This window comes from Schistocerca piceifrons, chromosome 3 (assembly GCF_021461385.2).
Source record: "Schistocerca piceifrons isolate TAMUIC-IGC-003096 chromosome 3, iqSchPice1.1, whole genome shotgun sequence".
Classification (NCBI taxonomy): domain Eukaryota; kingdom Metazoa; phylum Arthropoda; class Insecta; order Orthoptera; family Acrididae; genus Schistocerca; species Schistocerca piceifrons.
Window position 1 is genome coordinate 890,667,018 of NC_060140.1, and position 23,911 is coordinate 890,690,928.

The following is a 23,911-nucleotide window of genomic DNA, read 5'->3' on the forward strand; positions in this document are numbered from 1 at the left end:
CATGGATCCAGTTATCATCTAATGCCCACCCCTAATACTGAGTCTTGCCCATACACTCTCTCATGCAGTTCCAATTTCGACCTCGGTGGATTTGAGTTTCTTGTCTACTGCAGCAGATACACCACCTCCATTTCCCACTTGCATATCCTTCTGATGTACACTTAGATTTTCCCCAAAAATCTCTCTGCTGTCAATTTCAGGTTTCAGCCACCTCTGTGTATGTACTTTTATGTGAGCTTCACTGCTTTTTTGAGCGCTTCAAACTCTGGCACTTTGTTGGGGATGCTTTGGCAGTTAACCATCGAGATTTTAATTCTCTCACCTGTGGGAGGCATTTCTATCAATATCACACTGATATTTCTGTGTTTCCTACTGCTATCATTACCTGGATTGGATGGAGATTCACCTAATCTAAATATCCCATGTGTGTACCCTACACACAGTCAGCTACCTGAGTAGCAGCCTGTGATGTGTAGTGCACACCTGACCTATTTAAGGGAACCTTACAGTTATCAACCCTTGGCACAAGTTAAGGAAGTTGCAGTCTAGCTTGTCACAGAACCTTTCAGGTCTCTGAGCCAGTCCTTTCACTAGACTTGGAACTAAAGGCCACAATCAGTCCTCGGGACAGTGTTGCAAACTGTGAGCTTCGTTGAAACTCCACGCGCAAGGCTGGTCTTCACAACCTTCTGTGCCAGTCGCTGGAATGACCTGGGAGCTCAGACAGCAGGCTTCATTTATTCCAGCATGCACCACAAAATGCAGTTAGTTGCACCTTCTTCCCTCAGTAGCTGCCCTCTTCAACATGTTGAATGTCGCCCCCAAGCATACACACTGTCCTTTCCTGTCCCTTGCTGCCATTTCCCTAAAGAATACCACCAGTCACCATATTTTTGAACTACTGACGTTTAAGAAAGCCCTACTTTTAGTGTTTGCCTTCTCCTGGCACACAACAAAAAAGGTTTCCCCTAAACAGGTGAAGTGAGTCCCACTGACTCAGTTTCAGTGAAAGACAGCACCTCAGACTTGTTGGTTAGGGGGGGGGTTGGTAGAACGCCCTGAGTCCTCCCTAGTCCCTGTCCACTCTGTACCCGATGCCTGTATGGGCCATTGACATGTAACTCACAGTCGAGTGGGTGGGTAACAGCAGGTCCTGTACTTTCTGCAGAGAAACATGATCCACGTGAGAGGACAGTACTTGCGGTACTTCTGGTACAGGTATCAGAGGTACACAACTGTCGGGAGCTCTTCCGATACACCAATTTGCAGCAGCTGCCAATCGTTTATGGTTGTCAGAGTGATTTCCAGGCACTTACAAAGTTCAACCAATTCATTCCATGTTTGAGAACAGCATTCACAGTGGGGCTGCATTTTGGCTGGCACAATGTATTACAGGGCAGTGAACGAATAAATTTAAATGAAGACCTCTGATTGTCTTTTAATATGTTGAGCTAAAAAGTTGCAAATTCGCTATAACAACTGAAGCATATATACAAAAACGAAACTTCTATTAAGGCAACACACAAAAACTGTGGTAAAAATTACTACTTTGGTAAAACATTGTTCGCAAACTTGAAAACAGAGTTAATTCACAATAAAGGAGGTAATATATAGGGCTACTCCTCTTCAAGCAAAAACTAGGTGTAACAACACAATATCAAAATCTACTACAGTAACTAAATCACAAATGCCGATTTGCAACAAATTGCTCATAGATTATGCAAAGGACAATGGTAGCTTTGGACAATTCGCAGATGATGTATTCTTTGACCGAACTGTAAACCACAAACGTTGATTAGCTACCAAGTAAATTACATATACAAATCACTCGTACCGGGAACTTGCTAAAATATATTTTTGTAAGCGTTCAAAAGTTCTCAAACACGTATTTCTCACATTATTGTACAATGAAATAAGAGAACAATTGTTTTGAATGAAGATAGGCCTATTGTTCTGAAAACTTTTTAAAATAACACAATTTAGTTTAAGCCTACAATTGACAATAACAGTACCAGTTTATCGTGGCACTCGTGAATGTTCGAAATCTCACAATATATCACACTACAAAACTGTAGTGATAGTCAGTGAAAAGTCAGTTGCGAAGAGCAAAATATTCGAATATAGAACTTTAAATCGGCACATAATCTTCTACATGCGGTCTTGCACAAGGGAAAGTTCCTAAGTCCGCTATTACAAATAAATAAATGTGCTTATTGCACACATTTTTCACTTAGCTGATTCTGTGCACCCTTCTACACTGGCGTGCTGAAGATCAACACTGCAGCGTAAGTTTATTTTAACCAGAATCACTAAAATGTGCAGCAGCAACAAAGCACGTCTTTTGCCTGTTGCAACTAACAATGCACAATCGCTACAGTAATCAAATTATTTCACGCACATGCACACGCACACACATGCACTTTCCTTTGCTATTATAGTTTTGCTTATTTTTCTTGGGTATCTGCAAGCCTCATGCCATTTGTTTCCAGTTTCTTCTACCGGCTTTTATTGTTCAAATTTCTGGTTCTCTGTGCTGACCAAAACATGCAGTGTGTATGCATCTGAGTCATCCAGTGATTCTGGCATATGGAGGCTGGCCTGGAAAGACTTCCTCAATCTCTGGCTCCAGGCTTCAGACATCTGTGCCACTCCCACAATTAATTAGCGTTATTATTTTGAAAACGACAGGGTCAGTTTCCTGTCTCATCAGTCCCCAAAAAGAACTCATAATGTCTAATGACCATGTTGCTGACAGGATGTAAAGCCCAAATTTTCCTTCCTTCCTCCCTTCCGTATTTAAAAATCAGTTACCAGCATACAACAGAACTGCTAAAAAGCCATATCAAATCTTTGTTTGTAATCCTAATGTTGTCATCCATATCTAATATAAAAATATAAGAATCTGAATGGAAATGTTGCCGAATCTGCTATAGTCACAAATTTTTATTATTTCATACACTATGCATTTTTTCGGTCACTCCAATGTTATTGCTACAGCTTGAGAAATGGTTAGGAAGTTATGATGCATCTCATATTTGTAATAACAAAAGAAATAAACTACAGCTGTTATCAGTGATGTAGCACAGTAGTTACATATTCTGTAAGAGATTTAGAGTATAAGAACATTTATCAGAGGTATATAGTACTTTATTTTTCATTCTTGTTGTTTTATCACATGAATCATGGAGGCTTAATTTTTATGATAGAGGGAATGGATGCTATGGTAAACAAATTTTGTACTGTAGACTGACAAGTGGATAAACTTTTTGTATTCGTCACTGTATTTGCTGCACTTTATAGATATAGTGAAAATCAATTTCTTGCAAAAACCTATTTAAAAAATTCCAAGAACAGGTTTTCATGGTGAAATCTGTGAACATAATTTATTTCCCTGTATATCATTCTCATAAACAGTGTGTTAAAATAAAATTACACTAACAACATATAATACAGAATTAGACAAGTGACTGCTCTTCCGTGCTCCACCATAGAATGGAAATTCCTTCACTTTGTTTCATAGAGAATTGATGTGTGATACAATATTCATATGTATATAATGTGACAAAATGTTTTGTTCCTTCAGTGGTTCTTCAGAATCAGTGACTGTCTTTATGTACTAGATATAACCCAAATTTTCTAATAATGTGAGTACTGCACCCAATCAGCTGTACAGACTTAAATCACTAGGCACCTCTAACTGTGTGTGTCAGCTACCATGTGGCATCATTGTGCTGACATTGGTGTGTTGTTGATTTCTTTATATTTGCTCTACTGTGTCCACAAATTTCAAAATGAAAGATGTGCATTAAGTTTTGTTTCAAGCTCCACAAAATTTCAGCTGAAACCCACCACATCCTAAGGGAGGCTTGTGGTGAGCAAGCTAAGAGCCAGGCAAGAACTGTTTGTTTGGTTTGAATGATAGCTGGGACTCTGGACGATGACAAACATTTGGGCCAACCAACATCATGAACAACTCGAGAAGTGACTGCAAAGGTGATAGAAGTGGTCCATAAGGAAAGAAGACAGACAGTCTATAATATTTGTGAAATCATTGTAACTTTGTATGGAGTTTGTCAATGCATTCTTGCTAATGAATTGAATGTGAGGCAAAGTTTAGCAAAGTTTGTTCCTGGTCTTTTGAATGCCAATCAACAATATCTGGGGTGACCTGAACTGAAAATAACAGCTCTGATCCAAATTTACAGTCCAGGGTCATAACTGCCAGTGAGTCATTGGTCTAAGGTTATGACCTTGAAACAAAATTGAGGTTCTCATAGTGGAAGGCACCTTCCTCTCTGTAGTTCAAAAAAGCACACCAAGTAAGCAGCAGTGTATAAAGTCAATGCTAATGTCTTTTTGTGACATGCGCATGATTGTCGATAAAGAGTTTCTTCCATATTGTCACTCAGTCACAGAGAAGATATATGAGAATGAAGACTGGTTGCTGCAGTATGATCATGTACCTGCACACGGTTCACTTACTGTGAGGGAATTTGGGGCGGAAAAACATGACGACTGTCCCCCATCCACCCACCTTGCCTGATCTGACCACTTGCCATTTCTTCCTCTTCCTGAATATGAAATTGAGAGGTTGGCAGCTTGACTTCATAGAAGAAATTCAAGCATATTGTGAAATAATTTAGAACACAATTCATCCAGTAGACTTCCAACACTGCTTCCAACAAAGAGAGAATCACTGCAATTGTTACAGACAAGTGCAAAGTGGCTGTTTTGATGTAACGGTGGAAATGAAGATGTGAGGTAAGTTTCCATACTTTTATGAGGATATTCTTGGAAGTTTTGGGTAGCACCTCATACACTGGTTCTACTTGTGAGCTGTACTGCACTCCTATGATAACTGGTACAGCATGACATGTGCACTCTGATGCAAGTTATTCGTTAATGGTGATTGTATTCCGTAAGCTGATGTACTGCATGACGGTGTAACATTTGCGTGGATGTCCCACAGAAATAAATTAAGCAAATAGATATATATGTGTATGAATAGAGTAATGATTTAGTTGATGTAAAGCTAAATTATTTGGATTTATCTTGTCATTTTCATTAACATTACCAAATTGTGACTGCAGTGTGTATCACTTTCAGGGCCAGAAATGCTGTAAGGTATTTTGAAGAGCAGGGGATAAAAACAATTGGTGATATAAGCAGTATGGATGAAGCAAGAATCAGTGCATTGCCTTTAAGGGAGCCAAAAGTTGCAGTTGTTAAGAGGGTTCTTAAGGTAAGCACCAAAGCTCAAAAAAAGTTACGTAAATATATATTTATGGTTTTAATGTCTGATGAACATGAATATTGTGATGTATGTGTAACAGCAACAGTGAAAAGTAACAGATAATGGGTATTTCCAGCCAAGGTGCTGTTTGGAGCTCTGAAAAGGAAAAGAGATCAGAAAAAATTGTAGAAAGCAAGTAATAGTTGTAGTACTACTACTACAACTACTACTAGTAGTAGTATAGAAAAAGTATGAGTCACTCAGCTTCGCTGAGAGACATCTAAGCACTTGTATTTAGGTGCAGACCACAAGGAAGTGTTTACAATGCATGACATTAGAATGGCTTGAGATTTAAGAAATACTGTTGAAAGGAAGAATATCAATAGGGTATTGAATGGAAACAATTAAAAAATATTGGAATTGGATGGGAAGGGGACTAAGGACAAGAATGATCAGAATAATTGCAAGTCCTGTAAATTCCACAGAGGACTTACATTTACAAGGGTTAAAGAAGAGGATATTTGTCTGGTTTGATGCAGATGTTGGTAAAATTTGGAGAGCAATTCCACTCACCTTATTTTAATGTGCTGACACTGTAAGGGAATACACATGAAGCATATCTATAGCTTGATCCATTACTAGTATACATACTCTGCTTACATTGATCTATTCTTATTTGGATGATCATTTGAAAATCATTACAGAATATTTTCAGTTCTATCCTTTATTAACTTAAAATGTAGGCTTCCACATAAATGTGAGCCAACATTTCATTTTCATAGACGTTAAACCTATGGATAGCTTTGGTTATTACAAACATAAGTAACATGTGACATAAAACCTTTCAAAGAGAAAGGATAACAGCAAGATTATAGAGATCTGGTCTAAAAACTTTCCATTTCGAGCCACATTTGATCTGGGAAGCTTCTAGTTAAAGCATATGTGGTGGGTTGTCCAGTTGTCTCACACAACAGAGTAAAGCTTTGTATCAGAAGAGTAAAGGGCATGAGTTGTAAGTTTCATTGCTTGTTCTGTTCATACTTGATGGGTGTGCTGTTTTTCTTTATCTGTATCATATGCCACTTGATTTCCCTATCGGAATAATTTCACGATTTTAATACCTACCCTCCTGGCAGTCCCAGTTATTCCATTAATTTGTGCTCCACAATCTTTTGTGGGCCTTTTCATTGTTTATTTCACACACTTAGACACATTATTTTTCTCATTCTGTTGCTCTCCTCTCCCCCTTATCTCTGAACAAATATAATTCTGTGATCATTTGATCTTAGCAAATTCTCATTGATTTGCAGAATTCTAGAGATAATTCAATTTATTTTCTGCTTTTTCATAATATGGATTTGTTACATTTATCATTGAGTGAGAGAATTTTAGATTTTAATGATACAAAATTTCTTTTTGTTTTGAGCAGTTAAATTTTGTCTTTAAAATGTTTACTCTTTTAAAACCAGGTTTATGAAGAAAAGCTCAACAGAATCAAAGCTGGAGCTACAGCAGCAGAAGTTAATTCATCACGTTCCCGAAGAAAGGGTCAGCGGATTCAACAAAGAGGGGGATTGGCAGCTGTAATTCGGAAATCTGATGATTGCAGTTCTCAGAAGTTAGCGGATAAAAACTACACAGTGAATTTGGAAGGCTTTCAGAATAAAAGTTCTGAAGTTTGTGAAATGGTATTCAAATCGTTTGGCGACTCTCTCTGTGACAATGACAGACTACAGTATCATTCCGAAGAAAGTAATAGTACAGATGCCCAGAAAAATTCATTAGGTAGTGGTCGTAGCTCTCTAGTGCAGAAGGCAGATAAGATTTTACTCTCAAAATTACCAAACACTGACACAGATCAAACACAACCTGCCATTGAAACAAGCATCAGTAGACAATGTACAAATGATACCAAAGATGAAACTTACTGTTCAGGAGTTAGTAAATCGAAGAATAAAATCTCCTCCCGCTCCTCAGGCTATGATGAGTGCACAAAGGACTTATCGCTACCCAGTCAGGCTGTTGAGAAAATAATGAATGATGATAATGCAGAGCCCAAAGATAATAACTTGAATCAGACAGCAGCAAGTGAAGACATAGAAACCCTAAACACAAAACAAAATCATCAGAAACCTGTACAAGAAGGATTGGTGGTTGTGTCCAATGAGACTGTAACAGTGAGAAATTTGGTGAAGACATATGTTGGAAGAACAGAAGAGAGACAAGAAAAAGTTGTTCCAGCGGATTCTCTTGTGGGTGTAAAGGAGGCCAATGAAAATTCTACACAATGGCAAGATGATGTGTTAAACCAAAAAGAATTTGATTCAATTTTGGGAGACTGGAATATAGCCATGAGTGATGATTTATTGGAAGCAGGATGCAGGGAAATACTTGAAAATGGTAATTGTAAGGAAGACAGTGTCCGGTCGGATAACGAGTTCACAGTGTCTACCAACTTGCGACAAGCCAGAGGAGCTGCTGTGTTTGCATCTCATACAGCATCTGGAAGTGGAAACAAAACAGTAACAGGTATGTGTTCCAATAGTGTTAATAGTCATACTTTCCTGGTGGTGGTCTTTTGTGTGCATGTTGTTGATACATGTAGGTAAACTGCTCAGTAAAGGTTTTGTTCTTCCTGTGTGCATGTGTGTTGGGGGGGGGGGGGGGGGGGGTGCTATAGTTTCAAGGGAAGCAGTGAATGAAAGAAAGGGAATTCCAAATCAAAAAATAACTTTACTGTAAAGTAAAAACAATACAGTAACCAAAATGAAGGCAGATTATATGAAAGAGTCCATTTTTTCACATCTTTGAAATCGAGATCGATTCCTGAGTAATATTTTTTGTAGTATGTTCTCCTTATAATGTGTTATATCCTCATGGGTAGTGTCCCTATCATCTATTCACTGTAAATGGTTTTGGGGTTTTGGTCCTCCTCCTCATAAATCCTGTGTTGTCAGGTTCAGGAAATGTCTGCAACAGTCGCAAGTTAACACAAGTCAACCAATGTTGAACGAAGTCTACATTTATCAATCATTCCAGTAAGGTATATAGTGACTCTTATTGAATCGAAAACCTCGTGTCACTACAATACAGACTGCTCTACAGGTAAAATATAAAAGTACTACTCAATAAAAGTGTCAGACCAGTGCAACCTGTCAGACACACGTCTACACAGTGATTTGTTCTCTCGTGTACTATTGCACAAACCTGATAGCATGCTGGCATCTGCTAAACCAGGCCCATCGTTGACATCAGCAAGAAATATCAATGCGCTCTTTTACACAACAGAAAATTCAGACAGATACAACACATGACAAATTGATGCAAAACGGGAATACCTGAGTGTAGGTGCAGGAAAGCAAAAGAAAAAGAACACTTTACAGTTCAAAATGTCAGAGGGGGGGGGGGGGGGGCATTAAAAAACACACACACACACACACACACACACACACACACACACACACACACACACACACACACACACACACCCACCTCAATGATGGTCAGGTAGGTGTGCGATAAGGCATTGACGTCCCCAGCTGCAGTGACGGTGACAAGGGTGAGTTGCCCTCTGACAAACCAGAATCGTAGCTTCAACACACCACATCATACTGTGACATAGTGCCTTCCATAATGGCAGATGCTGCTCCCAGTGACGCCACTTGACCATGCCCGGCAACAAGAAACTAGTAAACGTAAGTTACTCCGACAAAAACGAAATACCTTGAAACACACGTGCATCACCGTCTTTCTGTCTGTGCATTACAAAATAGTATAGATGTATATAAAGTTTTTCTCGCTGCCTCATCCACATCTTCTGACATGTGAAGGTGACACACAAACTTCAGCTTAGTGCAAACAATGCTGTAACACATGCGACATTAGCTCATCTGCTGTTTAATACTGGAACAGCAGGGCTTCGTGACATTCCTAAAGTGACAGTAAAATATTTTCAGACTTGTATCTTTCTGCGAGTTACAACAGCGGTTAAATAACTTGATAATTAGTACATTTGCTTATTTTAACAAAAAATATCATCAATTTGACATGTCTGTGTCTATCTAAATCTGTATACTCCACAAACCAATGTGAGGTGCATGGCAGAGCGTACGTCCCATTGTACCAGTAATGTAAGGTTTCTTCCTGTTCCATTCCTTTAAGGAGTGTGGGAGGAATGATTGTTCGAATGCTTCTGTGCATGCAGTAATTATTCTAATCTTATCCTCACGATCCCTGTGTGAGCGATACGTAGGGTGTTGTTGGTATATCTCTAGAATAATCATTTAAAGCCGGTTCTTAAAACTTTGCCAATAGACTTTCTTGGAATAGTTTACATCTTTCTTCGAGAGTCTGCGATTCAATTCCTTCATTATCTATGTGACACTCTCCCCTGGATTAAAGAAACCTGCTACCATTCGTGCTGCCCTTCTCTGTATATATTCAATATCCCCTGTTCTATGTGGTATAGGTCCCACACACTTGAGCAATATTCTAGGATGGGACACACAATTGATTGGTAAGCAGTCTCTTAGTAGATTGATTGCACTTCCGCAGTACTCTACCAATAAACTAAAGTCTCCCACCTGCTTTACCCACAAGTGAGCCTAAATGATCATTCCATTTCATATCCCTACAAAGTGTTACAACCAGGTATATGTATGAGTAGGCAGATTCTAACAGTGACTCATTGATAGTATAATCATAGGATACTATGTTTCTTTGTTTTGTGAGTGGAACAATTTTACATTACTAAACATTTCAAGCAAGTTGCCAATCTCTGCACCATGTTGAAATCTTATCAAGATCTGATTGGATATTTATGCAGCTTCTCTTAGATAGTACTTCATTACAGATAATTGCATCATCTCCAGAAAGCTTGATTTAAATATTAATATTGTCTGCAAGATCATTAATATACAACACATAAAGCAAGAGACCCAACACATTTCGCGGGGACACACCCAAAGTTACTTCTATATCTGACTGACTCTTCAAGATTACAAGCTGTCTTACCAAAAAGTCATCAGTCCAGTCACAAATTTCACTCAATACCCCATGTGATCGTACCTTTGACAATAAGCGTAGGTGCGGTACTCAGTCAAATGCTTTTCGGAAATCAAGAAATAGTGCATATACCTGGTTGCCTCGATCCAAAGCTTTTAGTGTGTCACGTGAGAAAAGTGCAAGTCGGGTTTCACACGATTTATGTTTTCGAAAACCATTCTGTTCAAGATACATCATTAAATTTGAGCTGAGAATATGTTATAAGATTCTGCAACAAATCAACGTCATGGATGTTGGGCGGTAGTTTTGTGGATCACTTCTACTACCCTTCTTGTAGACAGGTGTGACCTATGCCGTTTTGCAAGAACTAGGCAGTTTTTTATTCGAGGGATCTACAATGATTACAGTGAGACGAGGAGCTAACTTGACCTCAAATTCAGTTTAGAATCTGACAGGGATTCTGTCGAGCCCTGGAGCTTTGTTCAATTTTAACGATTTCAGCCGTTTCTCAATACCATCTTTTCAGTGGTACAAGGATTATGTTGGGGCAGTTCTCCTAGGTTTTCCTTTGTAAAGGAACGTATGAAAACGGAGTTAAGCATTTCAGCTCTTGCTTTGCTACCCTCAATTTCAGTAGCTGTCTCATTTGCTAGGGACTGGACTGTAACTGTGCTTTGTTTTACGCCTATTATGCAGGAGTCTCTGACTCTCTATAATGGAAGGTTCCTCCCATTATGACCTGTTGTAGTGGGTACGTATCTGTCCAGTGCATGGTCAATTATTCTTTTTAACTTGAGCCAGAATTCCTCTACACGCTCCTGCCCTGTGCTGAAAGTTTAAAGTTTCTCACTGAGGAAAGACATTACCGTTTTTCTGTCTAGTGTACTGAACGTATATATCTTTATTTGTTTTAATTGTGTTTCGTACTTTGGTTATCATTGTTGCCATAACTGCATCATAGTCTTTAATAACCACTTTCAGTGTGGACATCCGCAAAGAGGTCAGGTCTATTTTTTTTGTCATTAAATCCAATATATTTCCATCATGAGTGGGGTTCTTAACTATCTGTTCTAGGTAGTTTTCAGAGAAGACATTTAGACAAGTTTCACAGTGTGTCTTATCACAACCACTACTAACAAAATTGTAATTTTCCCAATAAATTCTTGGATGATTAAAATCTCCACCGATGATTACATTATGATTGGGGAACTTAACGAACAAGTGAACTGAGGTTTTCAAGTTTTCATTTACATCAGGATATGAGTCTGGTGGGCGGTAGAAGGATCCATTCATCATTTTATGCCTACCCATGATACTGAGTCTTGCCCAAACACTCTTACATGCAGCTTAAATTTCTTCCTCAGTGAATTTGAGTTTTTTGTCTACTGCGACAAATACACCACTTCAATTTCCCATTTGCCTATCCTTTCGATATACATTTAAATTTTCGATATATATTTAAATTATCCCCAAAAATCTCAGTACTGTCAATTTCAGTTTTCAGCCAGCTTTCTGTACCTAGTTTTATGTGAGCTTCATTGCTTTTCATGAGTGTTGGTACTTTGGCAGTAAGCATTAGGATTTTAATGCTCTCTTTCAATCTTTCACTGATCCTTCTGTGTTTCCTACAGCCATCGTTATGTGGATTGGTTGGAGAGTCGCCTAATCTAAAAGACCCTTGTCTGCACCCCACACACAGTCAGGTACACGAGTATCAGTCTCTGAAGTATAGTGCATACCTGACCTATTTAGGAGAACCCTACAGCTGGAATAGCCTCTTCAACATGTTCAGTGCGGCCTCCAGGGATACACAGTTAGCGCACCTGGTGTCCTTTCCTGCCCCCTTGCTGCGTATTTCCCTAAGGGGTACCATCATTTGCTGCACGTTTGAACTGCTGACAATTAATAGACCCTAACCTTTTGCATTTGCTAACTCCTGACACCAAACAAAAGAGGTTTCCCCTTAACAGGTGTAATGAGTCCCACTGGCTCAGTTTCAGTGAAAGACAGCGGATCATACTTGTTGGTTAGGGGGATTGGTACGACACCCCTAGTCCTCCATAGTCCCCATCCAAGGGACGCCTATATCTTCCATTGACATGTCACTTGCTGAGTAGATAGGATCCACAGGAGAGAATAATACTTGAGGTACCTCTTGTACAGGTATCGCAGGTACACGACTCCCAGGAGCTCTTCCAACAGACCAGTTCACAGCAGCTGTCAATCATTTGACAGTAGTCAGTGTGATCCCCAGCTGCTTACGAACATCAACCAGGTCATCCCATGTTTGAGAGCAGCATTCACAGTGGGGCTCCATTTTGGCTGGTGCAATGTAATACAGGGCAGTGAACAAAGGACTTTTAATTAAATCTGCTGATTATCTTTTGATCTGTAGAACTAAAAAGTTGCTAAATCTGTATAAGAATCAAAGCAGATATGCAAACCGAGGTTTTTATTAAGGCAACACAAAAACCTGTGGTAGAAATTAATAGTTTCCTAAAACGTTTTTATGTTAATTATCATTGTTACAAACTCTGAAACAGGGTTAATTTATGATAAATGCAGAAAATATATAAGGCTACTTCTCTTTAAGGGAAATTAGATGTAACACAAAATGTCAGTTAGAAAAAGTACTACAGTAAATAAATCACAAACCCTGATTGCTCATAAATTATGAAAAAGACAATGGTCGCTTCCAAAAATTCTCAAAGACACATGTTGATTTGCAGTGATATACAATAAAATTCAGGGATGATGTATACTTTGGCTGAATGGTGAACTACAAACACTGATTTGCTATGATTTAAATTATGTTTCCAAAACACTCGTACCATAACTTACGAAAATAAAATTTTTTGAGCATCTGAAAATTCTGAAACTAACCTATTTCTCATGTAGTTGGACAATGAAATTAGAGAAAGTGTTTTGAATGAACATAGTCCTACATTCCTTAACAATTTTAAAAGAGCACAATTTAGTTTAAATTTACAATCTACGATAACAATACTACACTGGTGTCCAAAATTAAAGCAACAAAATGCTCTTTCCCCATTCTGTGTCTAATTCACAATATAACCATACAAACTGTCAACAGATGTCATTACAATCTTGTTCTGTATAGAAGATGGCATTCCGATCAATGGACAATAGCTCCAGCAATGACATCGGGACACCTATTGGGTGGGGTAGTGTTTGCAGAGTAGACCCACATCCTTATTCGCTTTGTACACAGCCACAGATAGTGCAGTATGGCAGAGAGAAGACACATAAAGACACTCTGCTGTGGGGGGCCATAGAAAGAATTGAAGCAGAAGAATCGTAAACTGATGTGGCCTGATGGCTTAATGTGAACTGTTCTGTTGTTTCTCAAATGAGGTGATAGTTTATAGAGAACGAATCTGTATCCTGGAGACAAGGACAGGGCCGACCACATGTGACATCAGAAAGAGTGGACCGTTATTTGGCTGCAGGGGCACTATGGTACTGCCTTAGTACGGAACTGCAAGTGGCATCTTACCTCACAGCATCCCCTGGATGTGTTGGATCAAGGCAAACGGTATATAGAAGACGTCAACAGTGTGGCCTTTATTGTTGGATACCTGCTGTCTGTTTCTCTGACATGTCTTCACAGAAGGGAACGTCTAGAGTGGAGCCGTCAACATGCTATCTGTATGGTCGAACGGTGGGCCAGTGTTCTTTTCTCAGATGAGTGCCAATTTGGTCTGGAGAGTGATTCTTGATGGATTCACATCTGGAGGAAATGTGGAACACTATTTTGGGACCCAAACATTATTTAAAGAGACAGATATGCAGGAGGACCCCTAATGGTGTGGGCTGTGATAATGTTAGTCACTGCTGTCAGGTAGCTTGAGGAGATCTTGGAATCACATGTATGATTGTTGCGAGATGCAGTGGGTCCAGATTTTGTATTGGTGGACCTCATAAGCACGGGTGGTTGATCTTTTTTTGGAAACAGAAGATATTGCACGCATTGTGTGGTCTGCTAAATCTCCTGATTGGAATCCCTTAGAGCGTGTCTGAGATGCAGTAGGGAGACGGCTGTATCATGTCAGCACCCACCAACCACTCTCAAAGACTTGTGAGCAGCTCTGCAGGAAGAATAGATGTTATTACTTGAACATGAGATTGATGACGTGTTTACAGCACTTCCTGTTGTTGTCAGGCCTGTATCGGTGCCAGAGTTGGTCACACACCATATGAGCACATTGACCAGTTGTCAAAATGTGTGTGCAAATCCGTTAAGTTTGGGGGAGGGGGAGGGAGGACATTTTTGGCTACTGTTATGTAGTTGATTACATTCTGTATTCTTTACATTGTTTCTGGTTTACCATCACGTGTTTATACAGTTTTGTGGCAAAATAAATGCAACCTTACAAAATTTCTGTTTATTGGAACGTTTTATTTTGGACACCAGTGTAGTTTATTCTGGTGTTTGTGGATGTTTGAAATTTACCAATATATTTCGATAATAATGGGTATTGATGCAATCGATGAAAGATATCACAGAAGAAGCTGTGTCAACAGTAAAATATGCTCGATCAAAATTGGTAAAATGTGCAGCACCAAAAAAGCACGTCTGCTGCATGTTGCAGCTAACAATGCTAACAAATTTCTTAAACTGTAGAAGTTCATATATTTACTGTTTTTCGAACATTCGAAACACATCCGTATTTGTGGTCCGTATCACACTTGCACATGTTCTACACATACCAATGTTGCACTTTCTACTAAAGCCATTCGAATGTGCTAGCTAGGTGCAAGCCACACAGGTGATGTCTGTTTTATGTACAATTTTGCCGCACACAGCTTTGTGGCACTTCATACAGTTGTCGCTTTTCATGTGGTCTTTGTAGAGGCTAATTTGGCACTTCTTCCACTTTCTAGATGATTTTGGTCCATTTCCTCTTCTTTGGTCTGTTCCCCTTCCTGCACTTCCGATCCACTAAGCTCATTCTCCAGCTGAAGTGTGAGCTGCTTCTTTTCCATTTTCTTGTTCGTTACTATTTTGTAGATGGCCCATATATTCATTGCTACCATGTCAAAGACAAGTACAAGATGTGCATCAGCCATCTCCTACGCGCAACTTTTGTTGTATAGTTAAGTCATTGATCAACCACGTCCATCCCATACTTCATTGCCGTGTAGAATGATAAGATTTCAGGTTTCTTCTTTGCTTATTGCTACTTCAGCATCCAGTGTACTCACAAGAATGCCTCTTGGCCATGCTTCTTTCTTGTTAGCTTTCTTCCTTCATGAGATGTAGGATTGGTGATGCAGTTATTCTCCGCAGAAAAGTTATAAAATGCTCAAAAATACTACACGGATTTTCATCAAAGAGAACAGTGCCAAGATGGCTTTCCTGTACTGTCATAGGGGAGGCTGTTGTTATCAATCTCTGAGACCAATAACTTATCGTACCATTTCTAATGATGTTTCCCACAATACGTCAGAGTTTACGCACAGTGCGCTTCACGGGGTTGGAAGCTGGTCTATAGTGGAACATAGGGATATATTTTATTTTACTGTGTTTCATTATTTTGATTTAACGCTAAGAATGGACTGAGGCTGAATAACATTTACAAGTCAGTGGAGAGCATCTCACATGATTTGCTTGGGATTATACTGTGCATTAGTCCTCCGCAGTGCTCAGCTTTCTGCATGGTCCAACATGTACATAGCTGTTCTCAATATACCTCACAGCATTTTCAGTAGCATGTTAGAATTAATGTTGTATCTGTGAAACAAAATTTCCTGCTCTTTCAGATAATAACTTACAATTTTTATCTCATTCAAATCATTATATTTGTGCTCCCCCATTTTTGGTTGTTGATCGGCTTTGATATTCCATGACAATACCCAGACAAACTTTTCTTCTTCTTTAACACCTTTTATAAATTAGCCTTGTATCCCTACAAAGATGTGTGAATGCGTTAGGTATGATGCTAATCTGTCAAGATACGTATCTTTTATCAAAGTCGAATTCCTGTGGTGTGTTAGCACTCGGCTCATGACGATTGTACGTAAGATGACATCTCCCTAGAAAAGAGTGTGCAGTGTTGTCAGTCATTGCAGTTGTACACTTTTCCAAAAGAGAAAATCAGAACTTACCGTGATGATGGTTAAAGTATCTCTCTGTTACTGTATACTTTTTGTCCCTTTCAGTGATCGAACAGCGGATGCTATTGTCTCATTTACTGTACTTCTGTTGACATCAAACGTCTGACACAATTCAACGCCAATTACATAATCTCTGGAGCCTGGTTCTAAATAAAAAATTCAATGACAAACCAGGATGATGTAATAATTTTCATTCCACACTTTAGATGTTACAAGATAGAAAGTTCCATGCTGTTCTTGTCAGCAGTGTATCCCTTTATAACAATTTCATAAGTTCTGCTGATAACATCCCATGAAGAATTGTCTGCAAAAAATACAAAATGCAAGATATGACTTTAGCTGTTTAGTACACTTTGCTACAGCAAATTATTTGACAGCATCCATTTTGTCCGAATCAGGTTGGAATCCTCGTGGTGTGTTGACGTATCCTAAGGTCCTGAACTGATTTTTTGTGAATTTTGTATTCTGCTAATTAATAATTGCTCCAAGTGTGCCAAAAGCTTGCGGGATGACTTAAATAGTCTGTAAATGATTCTTGCTTATTGACACATCCTCTAAATGCAACTCCTCTTTCCTCATTACCTTTCTGAATATATAACTTGCACCCAGCAAAATCCACTTTGCATTTGCTGTAATCTGCCCTGTCCCTGAAATATACCCAAAAAATAATGATTGAATTACCAGGAAACTGTGATCGTATTCTTTGCTATCAGTGTAAAACTTCAGTAATATCTGATTCTTAAGTAGCTCACTTCTGTGTTTCCCAGGGGATTGATAATAATGAATGCTGCCCACAGGAAAAGATTGGCTCTGTGAAATCTCACTCAACTGAGGTGTAATTTATTCAATAGTGGACATACCTGACCCCACTGCTGTCCAGAAGAATGTGATTAGAATAATTACTGCATTCAAACAATCATTCTTCCATTCTTCCCGTGCTCCATACATGAGTTGGACAGGAAGAAACTCTGATAACGGGTACAGTGGGACATCCCCTCTGCCATGCGCCTCACTATAGTTTGCAGAGTATAGATGTAAATTTACAAGCCCTTCAATGTTAATACTGCAAACATTGTCGACAATGTGCGCCAACACACCTTCAATAATCTCTTCCACTCTCGCATCAAGTCACCTCTTACATCATAATCCCTGTTATACTGATTATTATTAATGACAAGTGCTGACTCGTTAACTGCAATTACGGTTTGGACCGAGTTCCATTTATTATAATTGCAAAGGTCAGCCTCGCATGCGTACAACATCCTTTCTCGATCTTGTGTGAATTTGTCTGTCATTCTGTGGTCGATAATCCTCTCGACAATTATTACAATCTTCCTAGGGTGTCTGTAATCTGTGTTTCTGTGTGATGCATTTTCCCTTCTATCTATGTGATTTTACAGTCGGTAATTTAAGTGAAACCTATTCTCATGTGGTGAAAGGATCAGTATTATCCATGCTATATAATATGACACACACTTTTTCAATTGCATTGTGAAAGGACGAAGTAAATTTTCCTCGTTATGCAAAAGGCAACCTTTGAATTAAAATTTCAATTAATTTGTGATCTTTTTCTGGATCATCTAAAGATGTATTTTTATCCCAATGTTTTTCCCTCTTTCTGTGTGTAATTTGATGGTGACAGTAAAGATGCTTTGATAGCCTGCTGACAGTTTCCAAAAAGCTGTTTCAAACTCAGAAAGGGGAACATTTTTCTGATGCTTTACTGCCCCACATGTGAGCTTCAATTTTTAAATAGCTATCATGCCCTCACTGTGATTCACAATAAGTTCTGGTATGGTAGCAGTAAGTCTGCTACTCCATTCATTGAATACTGTATAATCTCATTTTCAAAAATTTCAAGATATAATTTTGCATACCACTTTGCTAATGTCATAAAATCTTGATTAAAGTTCTAAACTGTTAGCTTGTACACCAGCTTTCTTGGTATAACATCCACATTGTCAGTGCACTTTTGCTTTATAGCAGCAATTTCTTGATTCTGCTGTCTGAACAAATTGGAAGTTTCAGCTGCAGATTCTTGACAATGGACCATTTTTTCTTCAGACTGTGTCTTTACTGTGATTATTTAATCCTCAAGATTACTGGGTTTGCACTAAACTTTGGCCTTGAGCTCATTGTGCTTTTGTGAAATGAAACCAACAAGTTCACTTTTTATGATGGAAAATCCAGGATGGAATGTAACAATGTTGGAGAACACACCATGTAGTGGAGATGCTGAATCGCAATAGGCACAACAAAAAGATTCACACAATTATAGCTTTTGGCCATTAAGACCTTTGTCAATCACACACACACACACACACACACACACACACACACACACCTCATGGGTCATAACCCCTGTAATAGAACTAGATGCAAACCCTGTCCCATACATCCTCCTATCACCACCTACTCCAGCCTGGTCACTAACATCGCCTATCCCATCAAAGGCAGGGCTACCTGTGAAAACAGTCATGTTATTTTCAAGCTAAGCTGCAACCACTGTGCTGGATTCTATGTAGGCATGACAACCAACAAGCTTTCTGTCCACATGAATGGCCACCGCCAAACAGTGGCCAAGAAACAAGTGGACCACCCTGTTGCTGAACACTCTGCCAAACATGATATCCCTCATTTCAGGGACTGCTTCACAGCCTGTGCCATATGGATCTTTCCCACCAACAACAGCTTTTCTGAATTGCCCTGGTGGGAACTTTCCCTGCAATACATCCTACGTTCCCGTAACCCTCCTGGCCGCCATCTTCATTAGTCACTATCCTCACCCATCCAGCCCACTCCCTGTTCCCATTCCAGCACTACACAGCCATCATTTCACTGCCACACCCTGTCTTTTAATTTTTTATTTGTCTCCTTTCTGCTACTTCTCCCCCCACACCTCCCCCAACCCACCCTCCCCACCTTCCCTCCTGCCCTCCATCTAAACTGCAGCACTTCACTGTCTGCCACCCCATACTATACCTCCCCCTCCCCGCCCCAGCTTCCTCCTTAGCCCCACCCAGTTGCCACTCCCGCCACGCACTGGTGCTGCTGCTAGCAATGTGGTTTCAGTTGCCTGAGAGTGCAGACGTGTGTGAGTTGCATATGTGTGATTGTGTGTGTGCTTGCATATGTGTGATTGTGTGTGTGCGTGTGGTTGAAAAAGGCCTTAATGGCTGAAAGCTATAATTCTGTAAATCTTTTTGTTGTGCCTGTCACGATTTAGCATCTCTGCTATATGGTGAGTAGCAACTTTTCTTCTCTAATATTGTTACAAGTGCACTTTTTGTACCTCTTAGTTCGCCCTATACTCTGTGTACCAAAAAAATCAGCAACAATTTCATTTTTTAAATTGTGAATGAATTCAAACAATGCCTGAATATGTGTGCCTCCTAATAAGTATTTGCATGTGGTTTCAGGATGTGTAACTGGCATTTTTGTAGCCAAATTCACTTTCAAATTTTCTCTAATTTTACTGTTTTAAAAGTTTTCTGTACTCTCCTCTGATTCAGAATAACTACATACTTTTCATGCAAACGCAAAGTTGTAGGCATTGTGTGTCCAATCACAAAGTCCAACGCAGTTAAAAATAATTTGTAATTATCTTCAACGTAATTTAAAATTCATAGTCTTATTTTTCCTTTATCACTATCCAGTTTTGCACTTCGAGCTTCTTACGAGGCACTGCTAAGGACAACTGCTGTATTCTGCATTGTCCACATGCGAAGATTGCATATCATCCGTTGTCCAGGTCTGCATGATTTTCACCCTCCTCCTGAAGTGCAGGCTGCGTGGGTGTGGACTCACAGACTTTATTAGTAGGATATTTTATTCCCAGATTTACACACACGTCAACCAATGTGGATCAAAGACTATGATTATTTATCGGTTCCACACTTCATCCATTGTGACAGTTATAGAATTTTCTGTAATGAAGTGTCATTACTATACAGACAGTCGTACATGTAAAATATAAAACATACTACTCTATGAACACACCAGACCAGTGCGGCCTGCTAGACATATGTCCACATAGTGACTCTCTCTTACGCAGACAACTACATAACACTCACAGCAAATGCTGATGTGTGCGTAATCAGGCCCACCATTGAGACCAAAAAGAAAGAGCAGTACACACACACACACACACACACACACACACACACACACACACACATATATTGATTAAATACTGGAACGTTTGAATTACATTTATATCTCGCAGCTTGCTGTCCACAAAGTAATAAAGAGAGGTATTGCAGCTCGAGCCCATCTGATTCCTGTCCAGTGACCTCTAAACTCATCCAGTGCATCAGAGAGGCTCTCATAACAGCACACTGCTAGTTTCAGTGGTCTCAAGCTTCATTGTTCAAGTCAGTAAAAACTGCAGACAAATCTGTTCAGTTGAAACCTGCATTCTGGAGGAAGATGTTTGTGAGGTGGACAAGGTCATGTTTATGCTTTGTCTTGTAAGACAAACGCATCACCAAAATGTAATGCTTACTTTCCCATGTTTTCCATGCATTACAGTTCTGGAATGTTTGTACTATTGTTTATAGTGGACACTTGGACAGAATTGATCATGTGGGGACAGTTGCTTACTGTCTGAGTTGTCATTCCGTCCAGTTGCCTCCAAAAAGGCATTTTTCGTACTTGAGAGCCATAATGTGTAAAGGTAATCAGCTGGTGTTGACCATGGGTGACCAAGGGTGACCACTATTTTGATGTTTTGTCTCTCACAATATTGATTAAATGTTGCATTAAATTACTCTGCTAAAAGAATATGCCCAGTACCTGAGCTAGGAGAAGATTTGTCAAAGGAGAAGTGGTTGGAGGTAACAAAACACAATTCCTTAGAAAATGAAACTCAGAACCTTAGGAAAAATTTGTTTCAATCGCCAATCATTAACACTACAATTTTATATTAGTACATACTATGTACAGTGTACTTACATGGGAGAGTATGGTTTGTATGGGATTTGTAAATATTATTTTGCTGTTAGGCAATGTTTCAGTATGTATGTATATTTTGAGCAGTCATTGTTTTCATTGTATTTGATATTGGCACAAGAAAAACAAAAATCTGTTGGAAGCTTTTAGAACCCATAGCCATATGGCATTTACAATTGTGAGGAGAATGGCCATATACAGGGTGGCGCAGGGAAACGGGGAAATTTCGAAATAACGTCATTTCCATGAATAAATTCATAAAACTAGTAATTTATTAATGAAAGTGAATGTATTCAGTATGCCATTATTCAGTATGTCTTTACAATCAAAATGTCCAAAAGTGTCTCTTTACTTTTTAAAGATGACATCGGAAAGATGCGCTCCCATTTGGTGATCACACTCTAACAGCCTGTTATGAAAACTCTGGAATGCGTGGTGTAGCAAATCGTGGGGAATGGCAGTGATTTCGTTTTCAATGTTCTCCTTCAGTTCATGGGTTGTTGCAGGACGTGTACAGTACACCTTGCCTTTAAGATATCCCCACAGGAAGAAGTCGCACACACTAAGATCAGGGGATCTCTCAGGCCATGCAATGTCACCGTTACGTGAAATAATGCATCTTCCAAACAATTGACGAACTGCTGTCATCGATTGTCGAGCAGTGTGTGACGTGGCTCCGTCCTGCTGAAACCACATGTTTTCGACGTTAAGATTAAGCTCGTACAGTCTCGGTGTAAAGAATGTATGAAGCATTTCAACATATCGAGCGGTTGTTACTGTCACTGCACTACCATCCTCATGTTCGAAAAAATAAGGGCCGATAACACCATGACATGATATATCACACCATATTGTGACCTTGACGCTATTATGTAGTGGCCGCTAGTGAAACTCACAGGATTGTCCTGTGCCCAATAACTAAAATTCTGTTTGTTCACGAATCTGTTCAGGTGGAAATGGGCTTCGTCTGATACCCATAAGTTACCAAGGAAATTCACATCCTCGTTGATTTTAGCCAGTATCTGGCTACTAAACTCCATACGTGACACTTGGTCTCGTTCATGTAAGTGTTGCACAATCTGCAACTTATAGGGATGGAAGTCTAATTCGTGCAGTATTCTTTGTAAGCTTCGCCGCTTAATCCCTAGCGAAGATGCGTGCTGTTGAACGGAGCGGCGAGGACTTCTCTCAATTGCAGCTCTAGCAGCTGCAATGTTCTCTGGGGTATGTACCGTTGGAATGCCACCTGGAGGTTTCTTTTTCAAGGCAGATCCTGTTTCTTCAAAATTACGCACCCACGTTGTAATCGCATGTGCAGATGGGACACGTCCCTGACATCCAAGCTAGTAATGCTGTTGAAATGTTCTCTGCATGGCAGTCGCACTATCACCATTTTTGTAAAACGCTCTCACAGCTACTGCACGTTCCGCACCAGTCCAATTCTCCATGATTACTAAATGACAATGCGTTCACATCAATTGTGCAAAGTTTCGAACATCTGCCGGCGCTGCAGTGCTGCAAACTGTAACATTCAAAATTTCCCGTTCCCCTGCGCCACCCTGTAGTTTGTAGATTTAACAACAGACGATTCTGGATATTGGCCACTAGTTAATATCCAGATTCTTTAATCTGATACTGAATTGATGCAATTGTCCTTGTGGTTGGCAGTACAAAAATATCGTAATTATAGTTTTTCCTAGTTGAGCAGTAGTTGCCTCTCCCTGCCCCTCATAAGAAATGCCCTTGCTGTGTTGTATGCCAAGTTAGTGAGCAACTTACTGCACTCATACTGGCACCACTTCAGGCAGTGAAGTGAGAATGTGTGCCAAGTCTAGTGTAAAATGACCTTTTGAGGTGTATTGATGGATTGAGCAGTGTTCATAAGCTGGGTCGTCCTGTTCTCAACAGAAGACAGCGTGTTATACTGAATTGAACTGCACTGAGAAAGTGGTTTAATTTACCTCCGATGCATAGACATTTTATCAAAATAAAATTGAGAAATAGGTTTACGATTTAAAAAAATAACTATGTGAGTCACAAAGATAGCATAAAATGTTTTCTGAGTAGTTTATAATGTAGTAAAAATAAGCTACAAAATATAATGATTAATGGAAAATGGAAATTTTACGCAAATGTTCTTTGCCTTTTATTTTGAAACCAATTGTAAAATCATTGTTTCTGATTTTGTATGTGTCATTTAATGAGAGGGCAGAGCAAATTACGGCTTAATGTTTGTTTGGTAAAAAAAGTGTACGTTGTTAAATGTTTCTTTAATAAAAGTGTACTCCACTAACACGTGAATATGGGAAAGAGTGGTTAATGCTCGTTCACCACACATGTAGGATTGTTTAAGGTGAACATCACATGAAAGGAGCAATAAATGGCAAGAAACCTTGGTAAATTGGCTACAGACTGATGTCGTGAACTCATAGCTCCCAAGCTGGTAGCTAATCAGCATTTGTGCTTCTTAGAGCAATCTTCCTTAGACATTACAGAGAATGGAGACCTTGGATTAACCTGATGTTAAAAGGATGGTAGAAATCCCACAAAACCTCCCTTGATTTAAACAATGTGTTGAGTAAATGA

At 39.4% G+C, this 23,911-nt stretch overlaps 1 protein-coding gene across 1 annotated transcript in view; it reads left to right on the forward strand.

Moving 5' to 3' along the window:
- LOC124789161 overlaps positions 1–23,911 on the forward strand; it is a 189,944-nt gene that overhangs the window by 142,380 nt on the left and 23,653 nt on the right. The window contains exons 13-14 of the mRNA XM_047256456.1: positions 5,107–5,242; positions 6,703–7,762. Coding sequence (XP_047112412.1) covers positions 5,107–5,242; positions 6,703–7,762 — 1,196 coding nt within the window. The remainder of the gene's footprint in view (positions 1–5,106; positions 5,243–6,702; positions 7,763–23,911) is intronic.